This window comes from Chlorocebus sabaeus, chromosome 8 (genome assembly GCF_047675955.1).
Source record: "Chlorocebus sabaeus isolate Y175 chromosome 8, mChlSab1.0.hap1, whole genome shotgun sequence".
Lineage (NCBI taxonomy): Eukaryota > Metazoa > Chordata > Mammalia > Primates > Cercopithecidae > Chlorocebus > Chlorocebus sabaeus.
Genome location: NC_132911.1, coordinates 76,021,191 through 76,043,501, shown reverse-complemented (window position 1 = coordinate 76,043,501; position 22,311 = coordinate 76,021,191). Strand labels below are relative to the sequence as shown.

The 22,311-nt window shown below is 38.7% G+C and overlaps 1 protein-coding gene across 1 annotated transcript in view; it reads right to left on the bottom strand.

Moving 5' to 3' along the window:
• Nucleotides 1–2,355: 2,355 nt before the first annotated feature.
• LACTB2 (lactamase beta 2) overlaps nt 2,356–22,311 on the bottom strand; it is a 35,504-nt gene continuing 15,548 nt past the window's right edge. Inside the window, exons 4-8 of the mRNA XM_008000846.3 lie at nt 13,453–13,631; nt 10,334–10,482; nt 8,289–8,370; nt 7,556–7,644; nt 2,356–3,089 (exon numbers count right to left, since the gene is read on the bottom strand). Coding sequence (XP_007999037.1) covers nt 7,601–7,644; nt 8,289–8,370; nt 10,334–10,482; nt 13,453–13,631 — 454 coding nt within the window. The 3' untranslated portion in view covers nt 2,356–3,089; nt 7,556–7,600. The remainder of the gene's footprint in view (nt 3,090–7,555; nt 7,645–8,288; nt 8,371–10,333; nt 10,483–13,452; nt 13,632–22,311) is intronic.

Genomic DNA, 22,311 nt, shown 5'->3' with positions numbered 1-22,311 from the left:
CCACTGAAGCTTGTGCAAGTGTCATGAAGTTATCTTGCCATGGTTTTCAGCTCCATCAGGTAATTTAAGGTCTTCTCTACACTGTTTATTCTAGTTATCCATTCGTCTAACCTTTTTTCAAGGTTTATATTTTCCTTGTGATGGGTTCGAACATGTTCCTTTAGCTCAGAGAAGTTTGTTATTACCGACTTTCTGAAGCCTACTTCTCTGTCAGCTCATCAAAGTCATTCTCTGTCCAGCTTTGTTCTTTTGCTAGTGAGGAGCTGTGATCCTTTGTAGGAGAATAGGTGCTCTGATTTTTAGAATTTTCAGCTTTTCTCCTCTGGTTCCCCCCATCTTTGTGGTTTTTACCTACCTTTGGTCTTTCATGTTGGTGACCTACAGATGGGGTTTTGGTGTAGATGTTGTTTTTGTTGATGTTGATGGTATTCCTTTGTGTTTTTAATTTAGTTTTCCTTGTAAGAGTCAAGTCCCTCAGCTGCAGGTCTTTTGGAGTTTGCTGGGGGTCCACTCCAGATCCTGTTTGCCTGGGTATCAGCAATGGAGGCTGCAGAACAGCATATATTGCAGAACAGCAAATACTGCTGCCTGATCCTTCCTCTGGAAGCTTCATCCCAGAAAGTCACCCACCTATATGAGGTGTCTGTTGGCCCCTACTGGGAGGTGTCTCCCAGTTAGGCTACATGGACCCACTTGAGAAGGCAGTCTGTCCGTTCTCAGAGCTCACATGCCGTGTTGGGAGAACCACTGCTCTCTTCAGAGCTGTCAGAGCTGCAGACGTTTAAGTCTGCAGAAGTTGTCTGCTGCCTTTTGTTCAGTTAAGCCCTGCCCACAGATGTGGAGTCTAGAGGCAGTAGGTCTTGCTGAACTGTGGTGGGCTCTGCCCAGTTCGGGCTTCTTGGCTGCTTTGTTTACCTACTCAAGCCTCAGCAATGGCAGATGCCCCTCCCCCAGCCAGGCTGCCACCTTACAGTTTGATCTCAGACTGCTGCGCTAGCAGTGAGCAAGGTTCCGTGGGCATGGGACCCGCTGAGCCAGGCATGAGAGAGAATCTCCTTGTCTGGCAGTTGCTAAGTCCTTGGGAAAATTGCAGTATTTGGGTGGGAGTGTCCCATTTTTCCAGGTACAGTCTGTCATAGCTTCCTTTGGCTAGGAAAGGGAAATCCCCTGACCCCTTGTGCTTCCCATGTGAGGCGATGCCCCACCCTGCTTTAGCTTGCCCTCTGTGGGTTTCACCCACTGTCCAACCATTCCCAGTGAGATGAACCAGGTACCTCAGTTGGAAATGCGGAAATCACCTGTCCTCTACATCAATCACGCTGGGAGCTGCAGACCAGAGCTGTTCCTATTCAGTCATCTTGGAATGGATCCCCCAATATTTCAAATACTGAACATATATCCCCTAACAAAACACAAGTACTGGCTGGGTGTAGTGGCTTGTGCCTATAATGCTAGCACTTTGGGGGGCTGACACCGGTGGATTGCTTGAGTCTAGGAGTTCTATTTTTTTTTTTTTTTTTTTTTGAGATGGCATCTCGCTCTGTCGCCCAGGCTGGAGTGCAGTGGTGCGATCTTGGCTCACTGCAAGTTCTGCCTCCTGGGTTCATGCCATTCTCCTGCCTCAGCCTCCCGAGTAGCTGGGACTACAGGTGCCCGCCACCATGCCTGACTAATTTTTTTTTTTTCTTTTGAGACAGAGTCTCGCTCTGTCGCCTGGGCTGGAGTGCAGTAGCCGGATCTCAGCTCACTGCAAGCTCCGCCTCCCGAGTTTACGCCATTCTCCTGCCTCAGCCTCCAGAGTAGCTGGGACTATAGGTGCCCGCCACCTCGCCCGGCTAGGTTGTTTTGTATTTTTTGGTAGAGACGGGGTTTCATGGTGTTAGCCAGGATGGTCTTGATCTCCTGACCTCATGATGCCACCCTGCGCCTCCCAAAGTGCTGGGATTACAGGCATGAGCCACTGTGCCCAGTCTCTATTTTTTAAAATAAAAATTAAAGCAAAAGTATCTTCCCAAGCACCCCCAAAAATAGAATAGGAGGGAAAGACTGATAATAATGAGAGTCTTCCTCCTCCACCATTCCCTGGAAATTGGTGGCAGGTCTCATTTTGATGTGTGTTGCATTATTATAAGCACAGACTTCGGAGGGGGCACTGATAAACAGCACTAGCAGAAATAAGACTATCTGCCCTTGAATCTTTTCACATGTTCTCCAGGATTCTACTTTCCCTGCTACTAGCCACTTCATCAACTTTTTCTTGAAGTGACAATCTGGAGAGATGACTTCAAAATACTCAAAGTCTCGAGAGAAATACACAGAAATGATTAAGGTTGCACAGAGATGACCCAGTCATTCTTTGAGTTGCTGCAGAATAATTGGATTTATTTATTATATATTTTACACAAATTGGAAAGAAGGCAAAGTTATTCAGTAAGGTAACTATATTGGTCCAGAATCTTCCTGTGACAGTCTTCTTCTGGAAACAGATTTTGCTCACTCCAGCCACAGGGGGTAGGTGGGCTAAATACAGTACCTAATGTTTCCTTGACCACAGGGACTGGTCTAAGGGATGGGTAATGAACCAGTATAAATCACTGAATTCTTCCCCTAGGATTTTTCATCTCGAAGTTAGACAAATCAGTTTTTTCTGCTTGTTATAGAGTGGTGAGAATATGAGCCTAGAGGCCAGTTATGGGGGCTCATGACTGTAATCCCAGCACTTTGGGAGACTGAAGCAGGAGGACTGCTTGAGCTCAGTTCAAGACCAGCCTGGGCAACGTGGCAAGACTTTATCTCTACAAAAACCAAATACATAAATAAAAATTAGCCAGGCATGGTAGCCTGCACCTGTGGTCGCAGCTACTGGGGCAGTTAAGGTGGGAGGATCACTTAAGCCTGGGAGGTGGAGGTTGCAGTGAGCCATGTTTGTGCCACTGCACTCCAGCCTGGGTGATATAGCAAGATCCTGTCTCCCAAAAAAAAAAAAAAAAAAAAAAAAAAAAAAAATAGTAGTGTGAGCCCAGAGCTCCCATAACCATGTCCATGTCCTTCATCATGTGAAGAACCCAGTTGAATGTGGGGTCTCTTACCTGCAAAGATAAATAGAGGTGAGAGGTTTGGGGTTGTATTGATGAGAATGTCAACATCTGTTCTTGTTCACAGGCTTGACTTTACTCTACCCTTATTCTTCTCAGGTTGGTTACATGTGCCAACCAACTTCCCCCTTTGCTTAAGCTTGTTGAAATAAGTTTCTGTTACCTGTAACAAAATATATCTTATTTGCTTAGCTCCAGTTCCATACATCTGAGTGCCTACTAGATAACTCCCTTTGGATGTTTCCTGGTACTTCAAACTTGTATCTGTAGTAAAACGCATCTGTCTTCTCTTCTGTACTCTACCTGTCCCGTTTCTTCTATTCTCTCAATCTGGTTACCAACATCTACCCAGCTGCCCAAGCCAGAAATCTATAGCTCTTCTAGACTTCTGTCTACCTGATCCCCCATCTCTCAATAACTAATAGGTTTCTAAGTGCTATTCCTCTTCTTTAATATTTATCCTATATCTTATCCCCCATTCTAGTATCCTTGATACTCCTTCTGTTTTTTTCCTTCCCCCACGATACTGAAAACATCAAATCTCAGAATGCTTACGCTCCCCACTGCCTCTGTTCAATGGGGTCCCTGTCCCCTTCTGATAAAACTTCTGGTCCCTGATGATTGGTCCAGAGCAGTTAGCATAAGGGCTGGTCAGTAACATATAAGAAAGTGTGGCAAGAAAATTCTCTCAAACAGAGAACAAATACACCAATCAGATCATTTTCTATGAGGAGATCAGGACCTGAGACATGAAGAGGGCTATTCAGTTGCCAAACAGAGGCTGAAGATATGCAGAGAGAAGGCAGAGGTGACAACAAGCAGGCTTTGGAAACTCTTGAATAAACAGAACATGAGTAAGCAAAAACTTCCAGGTGCTCTGAACAGAAGGTAAAGTGATTGTCTGAAGTACTGGGAATGAATAGAGGAATGAAATCACCATAATAGAAGAGGACCAACTCTTGCTGTGAGGATACAACAAAATAATACTAGAACTGCCCCAGAACCTGAACTGCTTTCCAATTCCTAAAGTATACATACCCCAACCTGTATGAAACACGGCTGGATAACAATACGTTGCTTCCTGTGTGATTTCTGTGTTCCCATGAGATTCTTGTTATCCCTATGGCCTTAACACACAATAACATAAATTCTAGTTGTATAAATTAGTTCCCCAACCAAATGATGCTCTGCCATATCTATGTGCATACATGATTTCCTCCAATTGGAACAATTCTCCCATCTCCCATACAAAAACCCCTAACTTTGCCTACCATGTACCCATCTTTTAAGACTGAGCTCAAGGTCCTTTAAGCAGCTTTCTATAACTCAGCCAGGTAAGCTCCTCTTCCTTTACTCTAGCACATGGTAATTGTATGTCTTCATAAATAAAATATGAGCTTCTTTTGTTTACCTTTGTGTCCCCGGGCCTGGCCCAGTACCCAGGACAAAGCAGACATTTAATGAATGCCATTGTTTTGGTTAAAGCTCTCAGTTGCTAGACTCTTTCAATAAACAATAAATGTACTAGCCTTCCATTATCACCCCTCTTCCAATATATCTAATTACAGTCTGCAATATCTGAAGTGGGCCACGGTACTATAAAAAGACAATGATTCCATGGCTTTTACGTAAGATTTCCTCAGCTCAGAATGCCCTTCTCATCCCTGTTCCCCAACTTCTTCCAAGAATAGAAGTAGGAAGTCCAGAATTAATTGCACTAGTTCAGGCAAGAGAGGATGATGGCCTGGACTAAGGAGTATTGATGGGGTAAGAGGTAGTGATACATTCTGGAGGTGGAATAGGCATTAAGTACTTGGTGAAGATTTGGTTATAAGAGGAGGAAGAGAAGCATATCAAAAACGAATCCTGGAGTTTGAGACCAGCCTGGTCAACATAGTAAAACCCTGTTTCTATTAAAAATACAAAAATTAGCTGGGGCTATAATCCTAGTTATTCAGGAGGCTGAGGCAGGAGAATCGCTTGAATCCAGGAGGCAGAGGTTGCAGTGAGCCAAAATCACACCACTGCACTCTAGCCTGGGCAACACAGTGAGATTCTGTCGCGCAAAAAAAAAAAAAAAAAAAAAAAAAAAAGAGTAAATCCTTTGGCCTCAGCCTTGGTTGCACTGTTGGCTTCCCTGGTTTTGAGGCTTTTGGACTTGGATTGAGCCATGCTACCAACTTCTCTTTTTCCCCAGCTTGCAGATAGCCTATTGTGGGATTTTGTCTTGTAACTGTGTAAGCCAATTCTCCCTAATAAACTCCCTTTTAGATATACATTTGTATTATCAGTTCTGCTCCTCTGGAGAACCCTAACACAGTATCATTCAGTGATATTAATTACATTGACAGTGTTTTGCAATCACTGCTACCACCTATCCCCAGAACTCTTTTCATCTACCCAAACTGCAAAACTTCTTACATGAAACACTAACTTCCCATTTCCCCTTCCTCCTAGTCCCTGGTATCCACCATTCTTCTTTCTGTCTATGAATTTGACCAGTCTAGGCACCTCCTATAAGTACTATTGTATAGTATTTATCTTTTTGTGACAGGCTAGTATCACTTAGCATAATGTCTTCAAGGTTCATCCATGTTGTAGCACGTCAGAATTTCCCTCCTTTGTAAGAAGAAATATATTCTGCTATATGTGTATAGCATATTTTATTTATCCAGTCGTCCTTCAACAGACATTTAGGTTGCTTCCACCTTTTGGCTATTGTGAATAAAGTTGCTGTGAACATGGATGTACAAATGTCTGTTCAAGTCCCTGCTTTTAATTTTTTGGGTATATAGTCAGAAGAGAAATTGCTGACCATATGGTAATTCTAAAGGTTTTTTTGAGGAAGTACCATACTGTTTTCCATAGTGGCTACATGATTTTATGTTCCTATCAGCAATGCACAAGGATTCCTCCACATTCTTGCCAACACTTGTTATTTATTTATTTTTTTAATTTTTAATTTTTAATAACAGCTATCCTAATGGGCCTGAAGTGGTATCTCAGGGTTTTAACATTTATCTAATGATGAGTGATGATGAGTATCTTTTCATGTGTTATGGGCCACTTGTGTATCTTTTGTGGAGAAATGTCTATTCAAGTTCTTTGCCTATTTTTCAATTAGGATGATTTTGTTTTTGAGTTTATAGTTATTTTGTAATAAGAACCAGTTCTAGGAATACGGGTCTAGGTCTTCAAAGCATGAGAATAAGTGTATTAGAATGGCATGAAAATTCTAGGGACCTTGGGAAAAGAGGCAGAAAGAGATGAAGCTGCCAAAGAAAATTAAAAAAATGTTAAGTCTGGCTGGGTGTGGTAGCTCATGCCTATCATCCCAGCACTCTGGAAGGTTGAGGCAGGAGGAATGCTTGAGCCAGGAGTTCAAGACTAGCCTAGGCAACATAGTGAGATTCTATCTGTATAAAAAATAAAAACATTAGCCAGATGTGGTGCTGTGTGCCTGTAGTCCCAGCTATTCAGGAGGCTGAGGTGGGAGGATTGCTTGAGCCTGGGAGGTAGAGACTGCAGTGAGCTGAGATTGCGCAATTGCACTCCAGCCTAGGTGACAGAGACTGTCTCAAAAACAAACAAACAAAAAACTTTTTAAAGTCTCACTCTTTAGAGAAGAGTAAACAAAATACACTCAGAATTCTGAGCTTGTTTTAGTATTGTAGTTTGAGAACTGTATAAGTAAGCACTGGTGGACTGCCTTGTGAACCTAACCACTATATAAGAACACTACTTATATAAAAATATAAAAAATGCCCTATGTTATAATCCTTTAATTTAAATGTAAACTTTTGGTATATAATTCATGTATCAGCTGATGACTATTTACATACTAAAATTTAAACTTGGAAAGTATGTTGGTTGCATTAATGGATTACAGAAATAATTACTCATCATATAATACTTTAAATTAGGAATTTAATATTTTTCAATCACCAAAAATTCATTTGCATGAATCGTTTGTGGTATACCAGAATAAGAAAATACACAGGATACAGAGTTATGGAACCAATAGATAGTCATGATATAGTTGATAGAAACATCAAGACAAAGCAATTATGTACAGATAGAGACAAGGGTTGAGGAAAGAGTAAGGGTGCATAGAAATCTGTGCTGTTAAATAAAGTAGCTATAGAAAACAGTATTACTGATCACTAATAATAGATAACTGAACACCAAAAATAACATCAAGTTTAAATTGGATAAATTTTATTATTTTTAAAGTAACCATTTTATTGAATCTATTGAAAACTGATAAACTATTAGATTCTGAATTTTTGGTAAAACGTTATAAGACCAAGGTTAGAGAAATAACCTATCATATGGTTGTATAGTGTAATACATATATTTTAGCATAAATATAACATTATTTTAAAGCATATCTAGGGTTATTTTCAATGTTTTATACTTTTATACTCTCTATAAAATAACCTATAGTTAAGAAAACATACCATTCTCTCAAAGCAAAATAAAACAAAGCTTTCTTTAATCTGAAACTAAAGATGAGCTTTCCATTTCTTGTCAGGATCTGTGCTGCTAACTGTAGAAAGAAAATCAGAGAGTAAAAATTTAACAATAGATAAGTAAATGCACTGGATTTTAAGTTACCTTGTGGCTAGAAAAAGCACTCATTCTTAAAATAATTTTGTTGCTCAATATAAAGTTGGGTATTTTTGGTACATGTAAAAACATTGCTAAGGCTTCCACATCAAATTCAAGCTTAGAATTCTGGCTTTTAAGGATTACATTTCTATAAATTATTAGTTTGACAAACTAACACTATAAAATAATTACATAATTACTGCTTTAACATCTCTGAGTTTACTACCTTTACCACTGTTTAAAACCTTTGGCTGTTCCCAAATCTACCACATGTAAAATTCTTTGTGGTTTTCGGGTCTGGGAGAATAGAAGTTATCTTCCTACTACATGTCTTTGATTGCCATTCTGGTGGGTAAGGATTGGAATTCCAACTGAGATTCTAATTCCCATGGGAGCCTTTGGTTCCAACTTGTGGTCAACTGGCCCTGTGCTACTGACCTTCCTAGCGCCTGTCTCTCTCTAATTTAAAGTGATATTCATGGGAGAACTCTGATGGGTATTATTTTTCCTCGACGGAAACTAAGGCATCTGTAAAAATATTTTAAATGCTGGTAATAGAAGAAAATTTGGAAGCATACTCACATATTTTTCCTTCTTTTTCTAGTTTTTTCAAATGAAGCAAGAGATTACGTTTAGCCATTTCATGTAAATTCTCAGGAGTATTCTAAAAGAAAAATGAAGGTGAAAAAATTCTTTCTTTTTAAAAAAAGAACAGTTAATTTTTTGAAAGCTTTGAAGAAAAGCAAAATGTAACAAAAGTTTATCTTAAACACATTTTTAACTTAAATTTTTCACAATTTCACTTTGTATACATCTTGTTTTATATTCTATCTATACTCCTATAGATAGAATAGGTTGTAAGTGCCATAAAGACAGTAGCAGTATCTGTTCTTTTTTTTTGAGACAGAGTTTCACTCTTGTTGCCCAGGCTGGAGTACAATGGCGCAATCTCAGCTCACTGCAACCTCCGCCTCCCAGGTTCAAACTATTCTCATGCCTCAGCCTCCCGAGTAGCTAGGATTACAGGCGCGTGCCAGCATGCCTGGCTAATTTTTGTATTTTTAGTAGAGATAGGGTTTCACCACATTGGCCAGGCTTGTCTCGAACTCCTGACCTCGGGTGATCCACCCGCCTTGGCCTCCTAAAGTGCTGGGATCACAGGCGTGAGCCACCATGCCCGGCCCAGCAGCAGTATCTGTTTTGTTCATTACTGAATATTCAGTGTTTAGCATAGTAATACATAGTAGAAACACATTAATATTTTATGAATGAATAAATGTAAAAATTATTCTTAGAACGTTTTCATGATGCTACAGACAGTTGGCCCTATAATTTATTTATTAGGTTACAGAGTAACACCTTTGTATAGTTTAATTTTAATTTAATTTTTGTAAAAAAGTTTTTGGGCTGGGTGCAGTGACTCACACCTGTAATCCCAGCACTTTAGGAGGCCGAGGCAGGCGGATCACCTGAGGTCGGGAGTTCAAGACCAGCCTGACCAATACTGAGAAACCCTGTCTCTACTAAAAATACAAAATTAGCCAGGTGTGATGGCACATGCCTGTAATCCCAGCTACTCGGGAGGCTGAGGCAGGAGAATTGCTTCAACCTGGGAGGCGGAGGTTGCAGTGAGCTGAGATGGCACCATTGTACTCCAGCCTGGTCAACAAGAGAGAAACTCTGTCTCAAAAAAAAAAAGTTTTTGAGATACAGTCTTGCACTGTCACCAAGGTTGGTGTGCAACGGTAGGATGTCGGCTCACTGCAGCCTTTACTTCCCAGGCTCATGTGATCCTCCCATCTCAGCCACCCGAGCAGCTGGGATCACAGGCATGTGCCACAACGCCTGGCTCATTTAAAAAATTTTTTGTAGAGTTGAGGTCTCACTATGTTGCCCAAGCTTGTCACGAACTCCTGGGCTGAAGCAACCCTTCCACTTAGCCTCCCAAAACGCTGGGATTACAGGGGTGAGCCACTATGCCTGCCACAAAAGCTCACATTTTTAACCTCTAAGCTATGCTACCTAGACAGCAGACATCTAATAAACATTTGCTGAAAAACTGAATTATACTGAATGCTATATAGTGCTGTCAATACAGTGATATTCTCAGAGGCCACTGAGGTGTAAGGCTCTTTCCCTACATACTACTTTACTCATGTTCTTTGATTTTTTTTTTCCTTTTTCTCCATTGTTTGGCATTGCTACTACTTCTCACTGCTTTGCTACTACTTCTCACTGTTACCATCCCAATATTTCTGTCTAGCAGGTCACTCCTCCTTTCTTGGTGCAGGTTAGCACACGAGATAATCAAGATGGCTAGAATAATGCAAAAATTATTATAAAATGTAATCATCGGGCTCTTGGTAGTTTCTCCTAAATAGGCAGTTTCTCCTACAATAGTTAAGTATATAAAGTTCAATGATGGCTCAAAATGGCTATCTTTGTTCTCTAAGGCCAGTTTTTGTTTAATTTTAGCGCTGCAGAAAGTTTAGGCTGCTGGTCTCACATCTAGAAAAGTGGCATAACTTCTGATCTGGGATATGATAAGTTTACCATTTCTATAGTCTACTAAATAGACAATTCTAATAAATCTGTGACTACATACAAATAAGAAAACTGAAAATTACCTTGTAAATAATTTTTACAAGCTCCATTACTGTAAATGATTTCTCAAAGTTCTCACGAAATAATGTAAGAATTTGCTGCTCTCGGATATTTCTGTGAGAAATATATTCTTGAATTTTAGCTTCAGCATTATGAATTACTGGGCCATGTCCTGAATTAAAATAATTATAAGAGTTACTTCAGCCAGATAAAAAAATACTAAGTACAACAGAAGCTAACTCACTCTATTTAAAAATAATTCATATGATATATTGAAAAAGCATACTAAATGTCAAATATGAACTATTTGGAAAGCTATACAGGTGAAAGAGATTTAAAAATTATGTACAATGCCCCCCAATTAGAAAATTATAGCAAATACAATCTATAGAAAATATTGTGTACATTAAAAATAGGAATAAAAATTTAACAATAAAATATAGCAATAAAAATAGCAACTACAATAATAACAATAGGTAATGTTTATGGAGTGCTCACTATGTGCTAGGCACTGCCCTAAATGATTAATATACATTATTCTTACAAGAATCCCATGAAGTAGGTACAATTATTATACCTTTCTTATGGCAGAAACTGAGGCATATGGAGGGTAATCTGTCCACAGTTACATAGCTAAGAAGGGGTAGAGTTAGGATTCTGATGGGATCTCTTAACCACTCTGTGCTCTTGACCATTAGGCTAAGCTTATAAAATACTGCAAAAGGAGAATGTAAAAAGCAGTTTCATGTACATGACCAAGCTCTATTAAAAATTCACAAGACCCACAGTAGAACTTTAAGAATCCTATGTATACGCTTATGTATGTCAGAAATTTTGACAACCCAGATTAAGTTATACTATAATTTACCTCCCCTTTAAGACAGTACATATTAATATTATATATTATAGAAGTCTGGAAGAATGATGTTCTCGAATATTTGAGAACAAAATATTCAGAAGCAGGCTAACCTGTTATGGGATCTGGTTAGACACAGACCTATTATTTATTTGCTGTGTGGCTAATAAATGAGGAATTATCTGAATCTCTCCAAGCTGTTTCTTCTGCTGTGTGGTGAGGATACCACTACCTACTTTACAGGGTTTTGGTGAGGATGACAACTGTAAAGGCCCTTGCACAAAACCTGATGGCTAGAAGGCTTTAATATTATGGTAGCTATGGCTACAGAGCATAATTTACATATAAACAACTGCTGTGCTAGTAAGCCAGTTCACGGGATTCATTAAAGCACTCTAGAATCTTTACTAGGCAGCCTCTCATTAGCTTAGCCTGAATGTGAATTTACTGAACGTCTGCCCTCTTCTCTTTAAAAATAGCGGTCTTTAGCAAAAACAAAGCAAAACAAACAAAACCCCTAAAGCTATCAGCCTGCAATCCTTTAACATCATCATATTAATCTAAAGGCCTAGCTCTACTGTATGTTTTTTATTTCCCCAGCAGTAGGAACTCATCACAGAGTATAAATGTGTTGAAGATACTGGATGGATGGATCTTTCAATGGGTTAGGAGCAAGTTAGAAGAACTTAGAAAATTAAGTGACCTAGTCCCTTTTTCCTTTTGGGTCTTTTTGTTGGGTCCTTTCCTAGCTTTTTTTTTTTTTTTTTTTTTTTGAGAAGGAGTCTCACTCTGTTGCATGATCTCTGCTCACTGCAACCTCCGCCTCCCATGTTCAAGTGATTTTCCTCCCTCAGCCTCTTGAGAAGCTGGGATTTCAGGTGCCCGCCACGATGCCTGGCTAATTTTTGTATTTTTAGTAGGGATGGGGTTTCACCATGTTGACCTGGCTGGTCTTGAACTCCTGACCTCAGGTGATCTGCCTGCCTTGGCCTCCCAAAGTGCTGGGATTACAGGCATGAGCCACTGCGCCTGGCCATTTCTTAGCTCTTAAGATGAAGGAGAGATTGATATTGTAGAACAGTCCAGTGAGATCTGAGATACTAATATGTTTCTCTTTCTGGAGAATGGAAATAAGGATTACCATTTTATAGTTGATATAGAAGCTATTGGTATTTCAATATTGTAAATTAAAAAAACTAAAGCTCAGAGGTCAAACATTACCCAAAGTTACACAGTTAAAATGTGGTACAAATACAAATCAAGTTAACAAAAATGATGGTGGCTTATGGAATGAAAATATTTTCCCATTTCAATGTAAGCTTATTTCTTTGCACAGTTCTATTAATAACTGTATGTTGAAAAATAACCCTCATATCTTTATCAAAAGTTATTAATATGGCTCTCGGCCTTCTCTTTAACTGCACAGCTAGAGAGGACTTAGGGGTGTATTTTTTTCCTTTTTTTTTTTTTAGAGACAGAGTCTCACTCTGTTGCCCAGGCTGGAGTGCAATGGCGGATCTTGGCTCATTGCAACCTCTACCTCCCAGGTTCAAGCAATTATCCTGCCTCAGCCTCCTGAGTAGCTGGTATTATAGGTGCCTGCCACCATGCCCGGGTAATTTTATTATTAGTAGAGACAGGGTTTCAACATGTTGGCCAGGCTGGTCTCGAACTCCTGAACTCAGGTGATCTGCCCACCTAGGCCTCCCAAAGAGGGGTATATTTTAAAGAAGTAGTTTATATGGTTTTTTTTTTTTTCCCCGAGACAGAGTCTTGCTTCTGTCACCCAGGCTGACACACAGCGGTGCGATCTCGGCTGACTGCAACTTCCATCTCCCACGTTCAAGCGATTCTCCTGTCTCAGCCTCCCAAGTAGCTGGGATTACAGGCGTGTGCCACCACGCTCAGCTAATTTTTGTATTTTCAGTAGAGACGGGGGTTCACCATGTTGGCCAGGCTGGTCTCGAACTCCTGACCTCATGGTCTGCCCGCCTTGGCCTCCCAAGTGCTGGGATTACAAGTGTGAGCCACCGAGCCTCGCCTTATATGTTATCTCTTCAAGGCCAAATACATACAGAGACAAGCCAAAATGAACCTTCCTCATCATCTGACACAAATGGTTTGCTAGGTTTGAAAAACTACCCACTTTGGCATGCCTGTAAACCCAGCACTTTGGGAGGTTGAGGTGGGAAGACTGCTTGAGGTCAGGAGTTTGAGAACAGCCTGGAAAACACAGTAAGACCTTGTCTCTATTTAAAAATACAAAAAAATTAAAAAATTACTCACCTGGATATATAATATCAGCTTTAATTTTCAATAACTCTTTTAGAGAGTTCATATAATCATAGAGGTCTTCAAATATCGTTGTTCCTTCCCCTAGGATGCAGTCTCCAGAAAAGATAGCATTTTCCTCCTCTAAGAGTAGAGCCATATGATCATCAGTGTGGCCAGGTGTATATAGAACTCTGGTTGAAAGAAGAAATAAGGAATAATAACAATTATGAACTCAGGCTTAGAAGAAATTTTGAGAAGTAAATTATTCTCTATCCTTATCTTTAGACACAAATAAACAGATGAGTTCAAAAGCTTCTTTTTTTTTTTCTTGTACCCACTGAAAATTATCATTAGAAAATGCTCTCCTTCAACCAAACAAAGATTCTCACTCTGAAGTAAAATTTAATACTTTTCCCACCTTTTTTTTTCTTCTTTTTTTTGAGACAGGGTCTCACTCTGTTACCCAGGCTGCAGTTCAGGGGCACAATCACAGGTCACCGCAGGCTCAATCTTCCAGGCTCAAGTGATCCTCCCACCTCAGCCTCCTGAGTAGCTGGAACCACAGGTGTGGGCCACCAAGCCTGGCTAATTTATTTTTATTTTTTGTAGAGACAGGATCTCACAAAATTGACAGGCTGGTCTTGAACTCTTAGACTCAAGCAATCCTACCACCTCGGCCTCCCAAAGTGCTGGAATTATAGGCATGAGCCACTTCGTCTGGCCTCCTACCTTTTTTCTTATTTTATAAGTAATAAGCACTGATTATAACAAATTTGGAAAATAGAAAAGGAAAGTATTTAAAAGAAATGAACATCAACAACCATTTCTATTCCTCAGAGGGAGTGCTTTTATTATTATAGAATATATATTTATTTTCTATGCATATTTATATTTTAAAAACAAAACTGTGATATTGTTTTAATACCTGATTTTTGAATTCTTAACTTACTATATTGTATTTTCCTACATCATTATATGTTTACATCATTTTATATACACACACACACACACATATATATGTTTATTTATTTTTGAGATAGGTCAAGGTCCTGCTATGTTTTCCAAGCTGTTCTCACCCAGGCTGAAGTATGGTGGTGTGATCCTGGCTCACTGCAGCCCTGACCTCCTGGGCTCAAGCAATTCTCCCACTTCAGCCTCCTAAGTAGTTGGGAGCACAAGTATGTGCCACCATGCTTGGCTAATTTATTTTTTGTAAAGACAAGGTCTCTCTATGTTGCCTAGGCTGGCATCAGTATATACTTTTCAAAGACAAGTATTTAAGTGCTTAGCACAGTAGGTGGCACAAAGTTGCATGCTTAATAAACGGTAAAAAATGTATTTAAATTTTTTTTAAATAAAAAATTTATTTTAAAGCTTAAAAGAAGCTTTTTTTTTTTTAATATAAATTTTACCCTACATAAGAAATTTATATGCTTTGGTTTTATTTTTCCTTTCCTCCAATTTTCAGTTTCTGTTGACAAAACTGATTATAATACTTTTAAAGTATGACAGGTATTTTATTTCAAAATTTCTTATTTACATTTATATTGTTTTGTAACTATGCCAACAAGAAACCAGATAAACAAAAAGCTGAGTTCAAATAATCTGTTCTGCAAAGCACCCCCTGACTTCTCAGCAATATACAGACTTAATTCTCTGTACTGGTCACCGTTGCCTCTACATTATTATTCTACTTTGAATTATATACTATTCTGTAGGCTTCAGATTGTTTTGTTTACTATTCTACCTCACAAGATTATGAGTTCCAGAAGGGCAGGACTCTCATCTCATTTTCATTTTTATATACCCAGTACTTGGCACTTAGTAGTAGCTAATTTTAGTAATAGATTGCTTTCCATGTGCCAGGCACTGTCTTCAGGGATTTACACATATTACACATTTAATCCTTACACTACTTTGGGTTAGGCATTATTAACGTCTCTATTTTACATTTTACATAAATAAATCACAGCAAATAGTAATAAATGTCTAAAGGAATATAGTTTAAATTATATTTTATTTAGTTTAAGAGGATAATTACCTGTCTATTCTAGTCAGTATTGAGTTATTATGTGCTTGGAATATATATCTATTTCTCTATCTGTATATATAATTTTTTGTTTATATTTTTTTGAGACAGAGTCTTGCTCTGTCACCCAGACTGGAGTGCAGTGGTGCAATCTTGGCTCACTGCAATCTCTGCCTCTCAGGTTCAAGCAATTCTTCTGCCTCAGCCTCCCAAGTAGCTGGGACTACAGGTGCTCGCCACCATGCCTGGCTAATTTTTGTATTTTTAGTAGAGATGGGGTTTCACCATGTTGGCCAGGGTGGTCTCAAACACCTCACTGACCTCAAGTGATCTGCCCGCCTTGGCCTCCCAAAGTGCTGGGATTACAGGCACGAGCCACTGTACCCAGCCATGCTTGGAATATACTTAATAAATCTTCACAATAACGGAATATTTTGTGGGAACAGGGTAAATGTGATGACATATAGATGAGTGACTTATCAGACAGGAGAAAATGGAAGCCTAAATAAGCAGCGGGGAAAGCTGAGAACCAATCAGATTTGCACTGCAGAATTCCTCAAAGTCTAAGGATTTGGGAAATCTGGAAGTGGAGGGTGAAGTGGAAGGAAGGTGGCCGAAATAAGAAGTCTATTGAAAGTCTTTTTAACAAACATTCAGATCCTCAGAGTCTCTTCCCACTTTGAATTGAGAAGTGCCCCAATCTCACTAAGGGAAACGCTGGAAGTTTAATCTTTGAAGAGGGTAAAACAAGGCACAGATGGAGGAAGAGACAATATACTAAAAAAAAAAAAAAGGAAGATTACAAGAATATATGTAGATTCCTATGCCTTCTTTCCACACTCAGCTTCTATAATTCTGGCAGCCAGGCCTTTACCCTACATGAAGATTAGAAGAGTCTTTTTCTAAGTTATTTTACCAGCTCAGGAAGAAAGACTCTACGATACCAATGATGGAAGGTTCCCAACTGAAGAGCTCATCCAGATTATCCTATAGTGAGGCTTAAAGCTTACAGAAGACTCCCCCTCACATTCTCAGAGCCCCCAAATAGCTCTGTAGTTTCCATCAGAACACAATTAGTAAACATCAGAAGATAATCAGGATTACTAGTCATCTAAGGAAAGTCATGTTGAAGACAGTGAATAAAAACGAACAAGCAAACAAAGCAGTTATGAAGAAAATTTCCAAAAGAACCAAACCCCATAGAATATAATACCCTCAGCAAAAAGAGAAGAAATTGCAACTATGAAACAAGAATAGGGTAGTATAAAAGGAACATTTCGGAAACAAAAAGGGTTCCTGAAAATTACAAACCTGAGAACAGAAATAAAAACATGTAGTAAGATTAGGTGATAAAGTTAACAAAAATCTCCCAGAAAGTATAGTAAAAAGGCAAAAAGATGAAAAATGAGAGAGAAAAAAATAAAGATAGAGTAGTACAGGAGTTCTAACAAAATAATAGGAATTTTAGTAAATGAAACAGCACACAAGAGATGACAGAAAATATGCACCTCAAGAAAAGTTTTGGAACTGAAGGACATGTTTCCAGACTGAAAAGGCCTATCACGGATTGACAAATACTCCACTTTGACTAAAACTATAGTCAGCTCCTCTGAGTTTTTTCTGATGATGGGACTCAGAATACACCACCGCCAAAATATGGCACCTTTGCATGCTGAGTATTTTAAGATGAAGGAATCACTGTGAAATTTCAGGATACAGTGAACAAGAAGGAAAAAAGCAAAAGCCAGGGACCAAAAAAGTTAGCAACAGAAGGGCTTTAGCTTTCTCTATTGCAATATTGAAACCAGAAGGAAATGAAACCTTGCAGACAATACTGAGAAGGAAAAAGACTTTCAACTTAGAATCTATACTCATAAATACCTTAAATCAAGTTAGATGAAAAAAGGCTACTTTTAGACATCTAAGGTCTCAAAAATTCACCATTTCTCAGGAAGCTATTGGAGGTGGGTTCCTCTAAAACAGAGGGGGTTTTAAGAAAGTTATGGGGCACTGGAGAGAGGCAAAGTTCCAGAAGCCCCAGTTGAGAGTGCAGAGAATTCTGAGATGACACCAGCACCAGGCCTGGAGGAAAACAAGTCGAGACAGGAGCAAGTTATTAGCTGGGAGGCTTAAAGGGAAGGTTCTTTCAGAAGATGAAATTGAGAGAATCCATGATACAATTAAACACCCTAAGGGAAGATTTATATACTCAGAGTTAAATTAGTGATAAATACACAGAAAACTATCCAAAATAACAAAGCAAAAACAATGATTAATTGCAGGAAAGCAGGAAAAGTAAGCATAGTTTACTACACGGTTCAGCTGTAAAGTGTCTACAGTCGTAACATCAACACCGAAGGCTGATCTAACCAGCATTATGACAGGTTAGAGGATAGGAATGGTGCTCAAAAGTGGGAGAAGGGGAAAACCCAATTCTAATTTTTTCATAGTAGAAAGTTAATAAATATCTCAAATTGAAAAATAAGATGTAGCAAAGAATCAAATAGTCCTCTAAGATTTGTAACTGTTACTCCCCCACTGTATAATTTTCTTTCTCCCTAGATGCAACCACTTTCACCTCTTAGCTAATCATTTATGTCATTTTTCTGTATGTTCCTATACAACAAAACTATACCATTAAAGGTAATTATGTGTGTCTCTCTTCCTTGAGACCTTGATGAGCCTAGTCATGATATGTAAATGTTTTCAAGTTTGGATTTTAGATTCTAGAAGCCACACTAATAAGTAAACCTTTTGAAACATGTTTTTTAAAAAATTGTATTATTATTTTTAAGAGATGAGGTCTCACCCTGTCACCTAGTCTGGAGTGCAGTGGAGTGATCATGGCTTACTGCAGCCTTGAACTCCTGGCATCAAGGGATCCTCTGGGATTACAGGTGTGAGCCACCATGTAAACCTGTCTTTTTACAAAACGATCTGATTATAGTTTAATTTAGAATACAAAACTCGTTTAGGCCAACCTTATATTAAAAAATAATCTATAAAAAGTAGTATACAGAAATAAGTATAAAGCTATTTGTGTTAAGCTTAACTCACAGGACCACATTATTAATTAATAAGCAACAGTGAAGCTCTGGTAAAAAGATGTGTGACTGTCATTAGAGCTAAAGGTTCAGTATTTTCACAGGATAATTCTACCAAACATTTAAAGGTCAGATAATTTCACTACTATGTACTTAAACTTTCCTGAAGCATAGAAAAAGGCCAGGTGTGGTAGCTCACTCCTGTAATCCCAGCACTTTCGGAGGCCGAGGCCTGAGGTCAGGAGTTTGAGATCAACCTAGCCAACATGGCGAAACCCCACCTCTACTAAAAATACAAAAATTAGCTGGGCGTGGTGGCAGATGCCTGTAATCCCAGCTACTCACGAGGCTGAGGTAGGAGAATTGCTTGAACCCAGGAGGTGGAGGTTGCAGTGAGCCAACATCGCACCACTGCACTCCAGCCTGGGTGACAGAGTGAGACTCCGTCTCAAAAAAAGAAAAAAAAGAAAGAAAAAAGAAACAGATAAAGCCCCAAACTGACAAAGGTACAAAAAGAAAAATACTACTCAATTTAATTAATATTCTAAAAATAATAACCAAAATATGAACAAAGAGAATCCAAAAGCACATTGAAAGATCATGACCAAATAAGGTTTATTAAAAAATGCAAGAATGCTCCAATATTATAAGACGCCTGAAAATCATAGTAAAGATATGGAGGAAACTAATAAGTTCATCTCCCTAGACAGTGAAAAGACATTTGATAAAATTCAACTCTTAAATAAAAGTATTTAAGAGAACTGAAATGACTATAACTTAGGGAAGTTTCTCCTTTGCCATAAATATAAAAATCAACCAAATCCTTCATATTAAATACTGAAACTGTAAAGTCTTTAAAAAAATCTAATAATATAATAGATATAAGGTATAAGATATTAGATACTAATGGGAGCAATTATTTTTGAAAGGCCAGTGTCTGACATTAAGAACCATTATGCTTTTATAGTTTCCAAGTGTATATTTCATATATTGCAAACAATTACTATATTATAGTTGATTCAATGGCAAGGTATTAAAGAGCTGTTAGAAATCATCTCTTTTGTCTGGTTAAACCTGTTGCAAGCTGTTGATAGAAGTATTCAATGTTATACGAAAATAATTCCAAGGGGTGTATTTCCAGCCAACTACATAAATATGTGTCTGTGTGTGGGGATGTGTCATATCTTGTGGACAATCTTATGAACACACAGAATGCATTAACAAACAGAACCCCAATCTTTCTCTTTTTAATCTACAAAAACTCACTTGGAGAACCACTCTTCATCTGAAAACTGTCTTGCTTGCAATGCCTCCTTCATTATCAGCCCTCCCTGACCCCCTAACACACCAGAACTTAATAGTTTTCTGTGCTATAAACAGAAAACAAGCAGCAGGGTTTCTTAAATTGGGGAATCAGTAATCTCAATTCTCCAGTCACCTGGGTGGCTGCTGTAATTTGCATAAACCTGTTAAAATTCACTTCACACAGGCAGGAGAAAAGGAAATGACATCAGAGGTGCGCTGCTAAAGATCACAGGAACTGCAGCTGTGGCCTTCCTATTTAGCAGGTAGAAAATTTATCTAGTTTTGTTACTTCTGTGATAGAGTGGACTTTGTAAGGATGACTCTCTTAGAGAATTCAGGACAGTGATCAAAAACTGTCAGATTGACTTTTCTTCAAGAAGTTTAACTTAGCTTGCTAGTTTACATTCAGAATCAAATTCTTACGAAAAACCTTTCTAGTTTTCTACTTTTTACTGCAAAGGTTCTTGGTGGATATTATCTCTGTCCCTACTACATTTTATTTTATTTTTTCAAAGTTGGCAAGTAGGCAAGATCAACTGGCCAATGAATACATGAGGACTGAGGCAGATTTTAACCTTCTACTTATGCAACTTTCGCTGAACAAAACTCTTAAGTGCTGTTATTTACATAGAGTTGAACCCTGTCAAGTGTCTTTTTCACTAGCTAGCTTAACAGAGGTTTTGCTTAAAATATTACATGTTAATATTGAAAACAATTGGGCTTTTCTGACTTCATAAAAGTGAAAATTGAAAACCACGGTCATCAGGAAATTAAATGTTTTATCCAGGCTTTAGCATAATGAGAATTTATATTTTGAGAAAAGAGTATTTACAACTAGTCATCTTTAAAATGTGTCTGTTTTTGATTCTTTTTGTCGGTTTTCCCCTTAACTCTTTACATAGATTCCCATCAGAGTACAGTAAAACAGAAATTAAATAGAATTCATATAATATTTGAAATCTTTGGCATCAATTCACTCCAGGAATCCAAGACAGTACTCAACTGAAGGGGAAGTAAGCGTAAGGGAGATTTCTGGGACACTGATACTATTCTGTTTCTTCTTCTGAATGCTGCTTACGGGCATTGTTGAATTTGTGAAAATGCATTACTTTGTACATTTATGCTATGTGATCTTTCCTGTTTATATATTATACTTTGATAAGAAGTTTAAAAAAAAAGGTCCTTGCTGACGAGTTGATGGGTGCAGCACAGCAACATGGCACAAGTATACATATGTAACAAACCTGCACGTTATGCACATGTACCCTAGAACTTAAAGTATAATAATAATAAAAAATAAATAAAAAAAAGAAAAAAAATAAGTACTTGGCACACAGAAAAAAAAAAAAATGTCCTGTTCCACCTGGATGGCAGTTAACATCCAACAGTGGCATATGTTTAATCTGGAAAATTAGGTATAGCTCTAATGAATACCCATGATTCTATGATAACTGTGATAAACCAGTACTGTGATTTCCAAATCTTTGAGACAGAAGAGTCAATAAACCATCTCTACCCCTTTCATTAACTTGGCCTAGGGCTGGAGTGCTTTGGAGGAAATTTCAGTACTGTCAAGAATACTTTTTGAGAAGTAGTAATATAATGTTTGTTTTCCTTTGATGTCATGGGCAAATTATATAACATGCTATTATATTTTCTTTTTTTTTGGAGACAGCGTCTCGCTCTGTCACCAGGCTGGAGTGTAGTGGCACTATCTCAGTTCACTGCAACCTCTGCCCTCACAGGCTCAAACAATCCTCTCACCTCAGCCTCCCAAGTAGCTGGGACCATAGGCACACACCACCATGCCTGGCTATTTTTTTTTTTTTTTTTTGAGACGGAGTCTTGCTCTGTCACCCAGGCTGGAGTGCAGTGGCCAGATCTCAGCTCACTGCAAGCTCCGCTTCCCGGGTCTACGCCATTCTCCTGCCTCAGCCTCCCGAGTAGCTGGGACTACAGGCGCCCACCACCTCGCTCGGCTAGTTTTTTGTATTTTTTTTAGTAGAGACAGGGTTTCACCGTGTTAGTCAGGCTGGTCTCGATCTCCTGACCTTGTGATCCGCCCGTCTCGTAGAGATGGGGTTTTGCCATGTTACCCAGGCTAGTCTCGAACCGCCTGCCTTGGCCTCCCACAGTACCGGGATTACAGGTGTGAGCCAACACACCTGGCTATATTTTCAATAACAGCATTGTAAGGAAACTGCCCAGAAACTAGCAGGTTTCTAAACTACATTTTGAAAACCACAGCAAGTAGAAAAAAGGGGGCACCAGTTTAAAAGAGGACATGGACATCTACTACTTTATTTTCTCTTAGTCATCTGTTCATCTATTTGCCTCTTTAAAGATACTAACTATATGTAAGATAAATATTCAGTGCCTTCTGTGTGCTAGAGGCGAGGATGTGAGGATGAACCTGGTATCTGCCTGTATCAGAGAATGGTTATCTAGTTACTAAACCCATTTCCTCTATTTTGCTGGGCATACAGTTAAAGT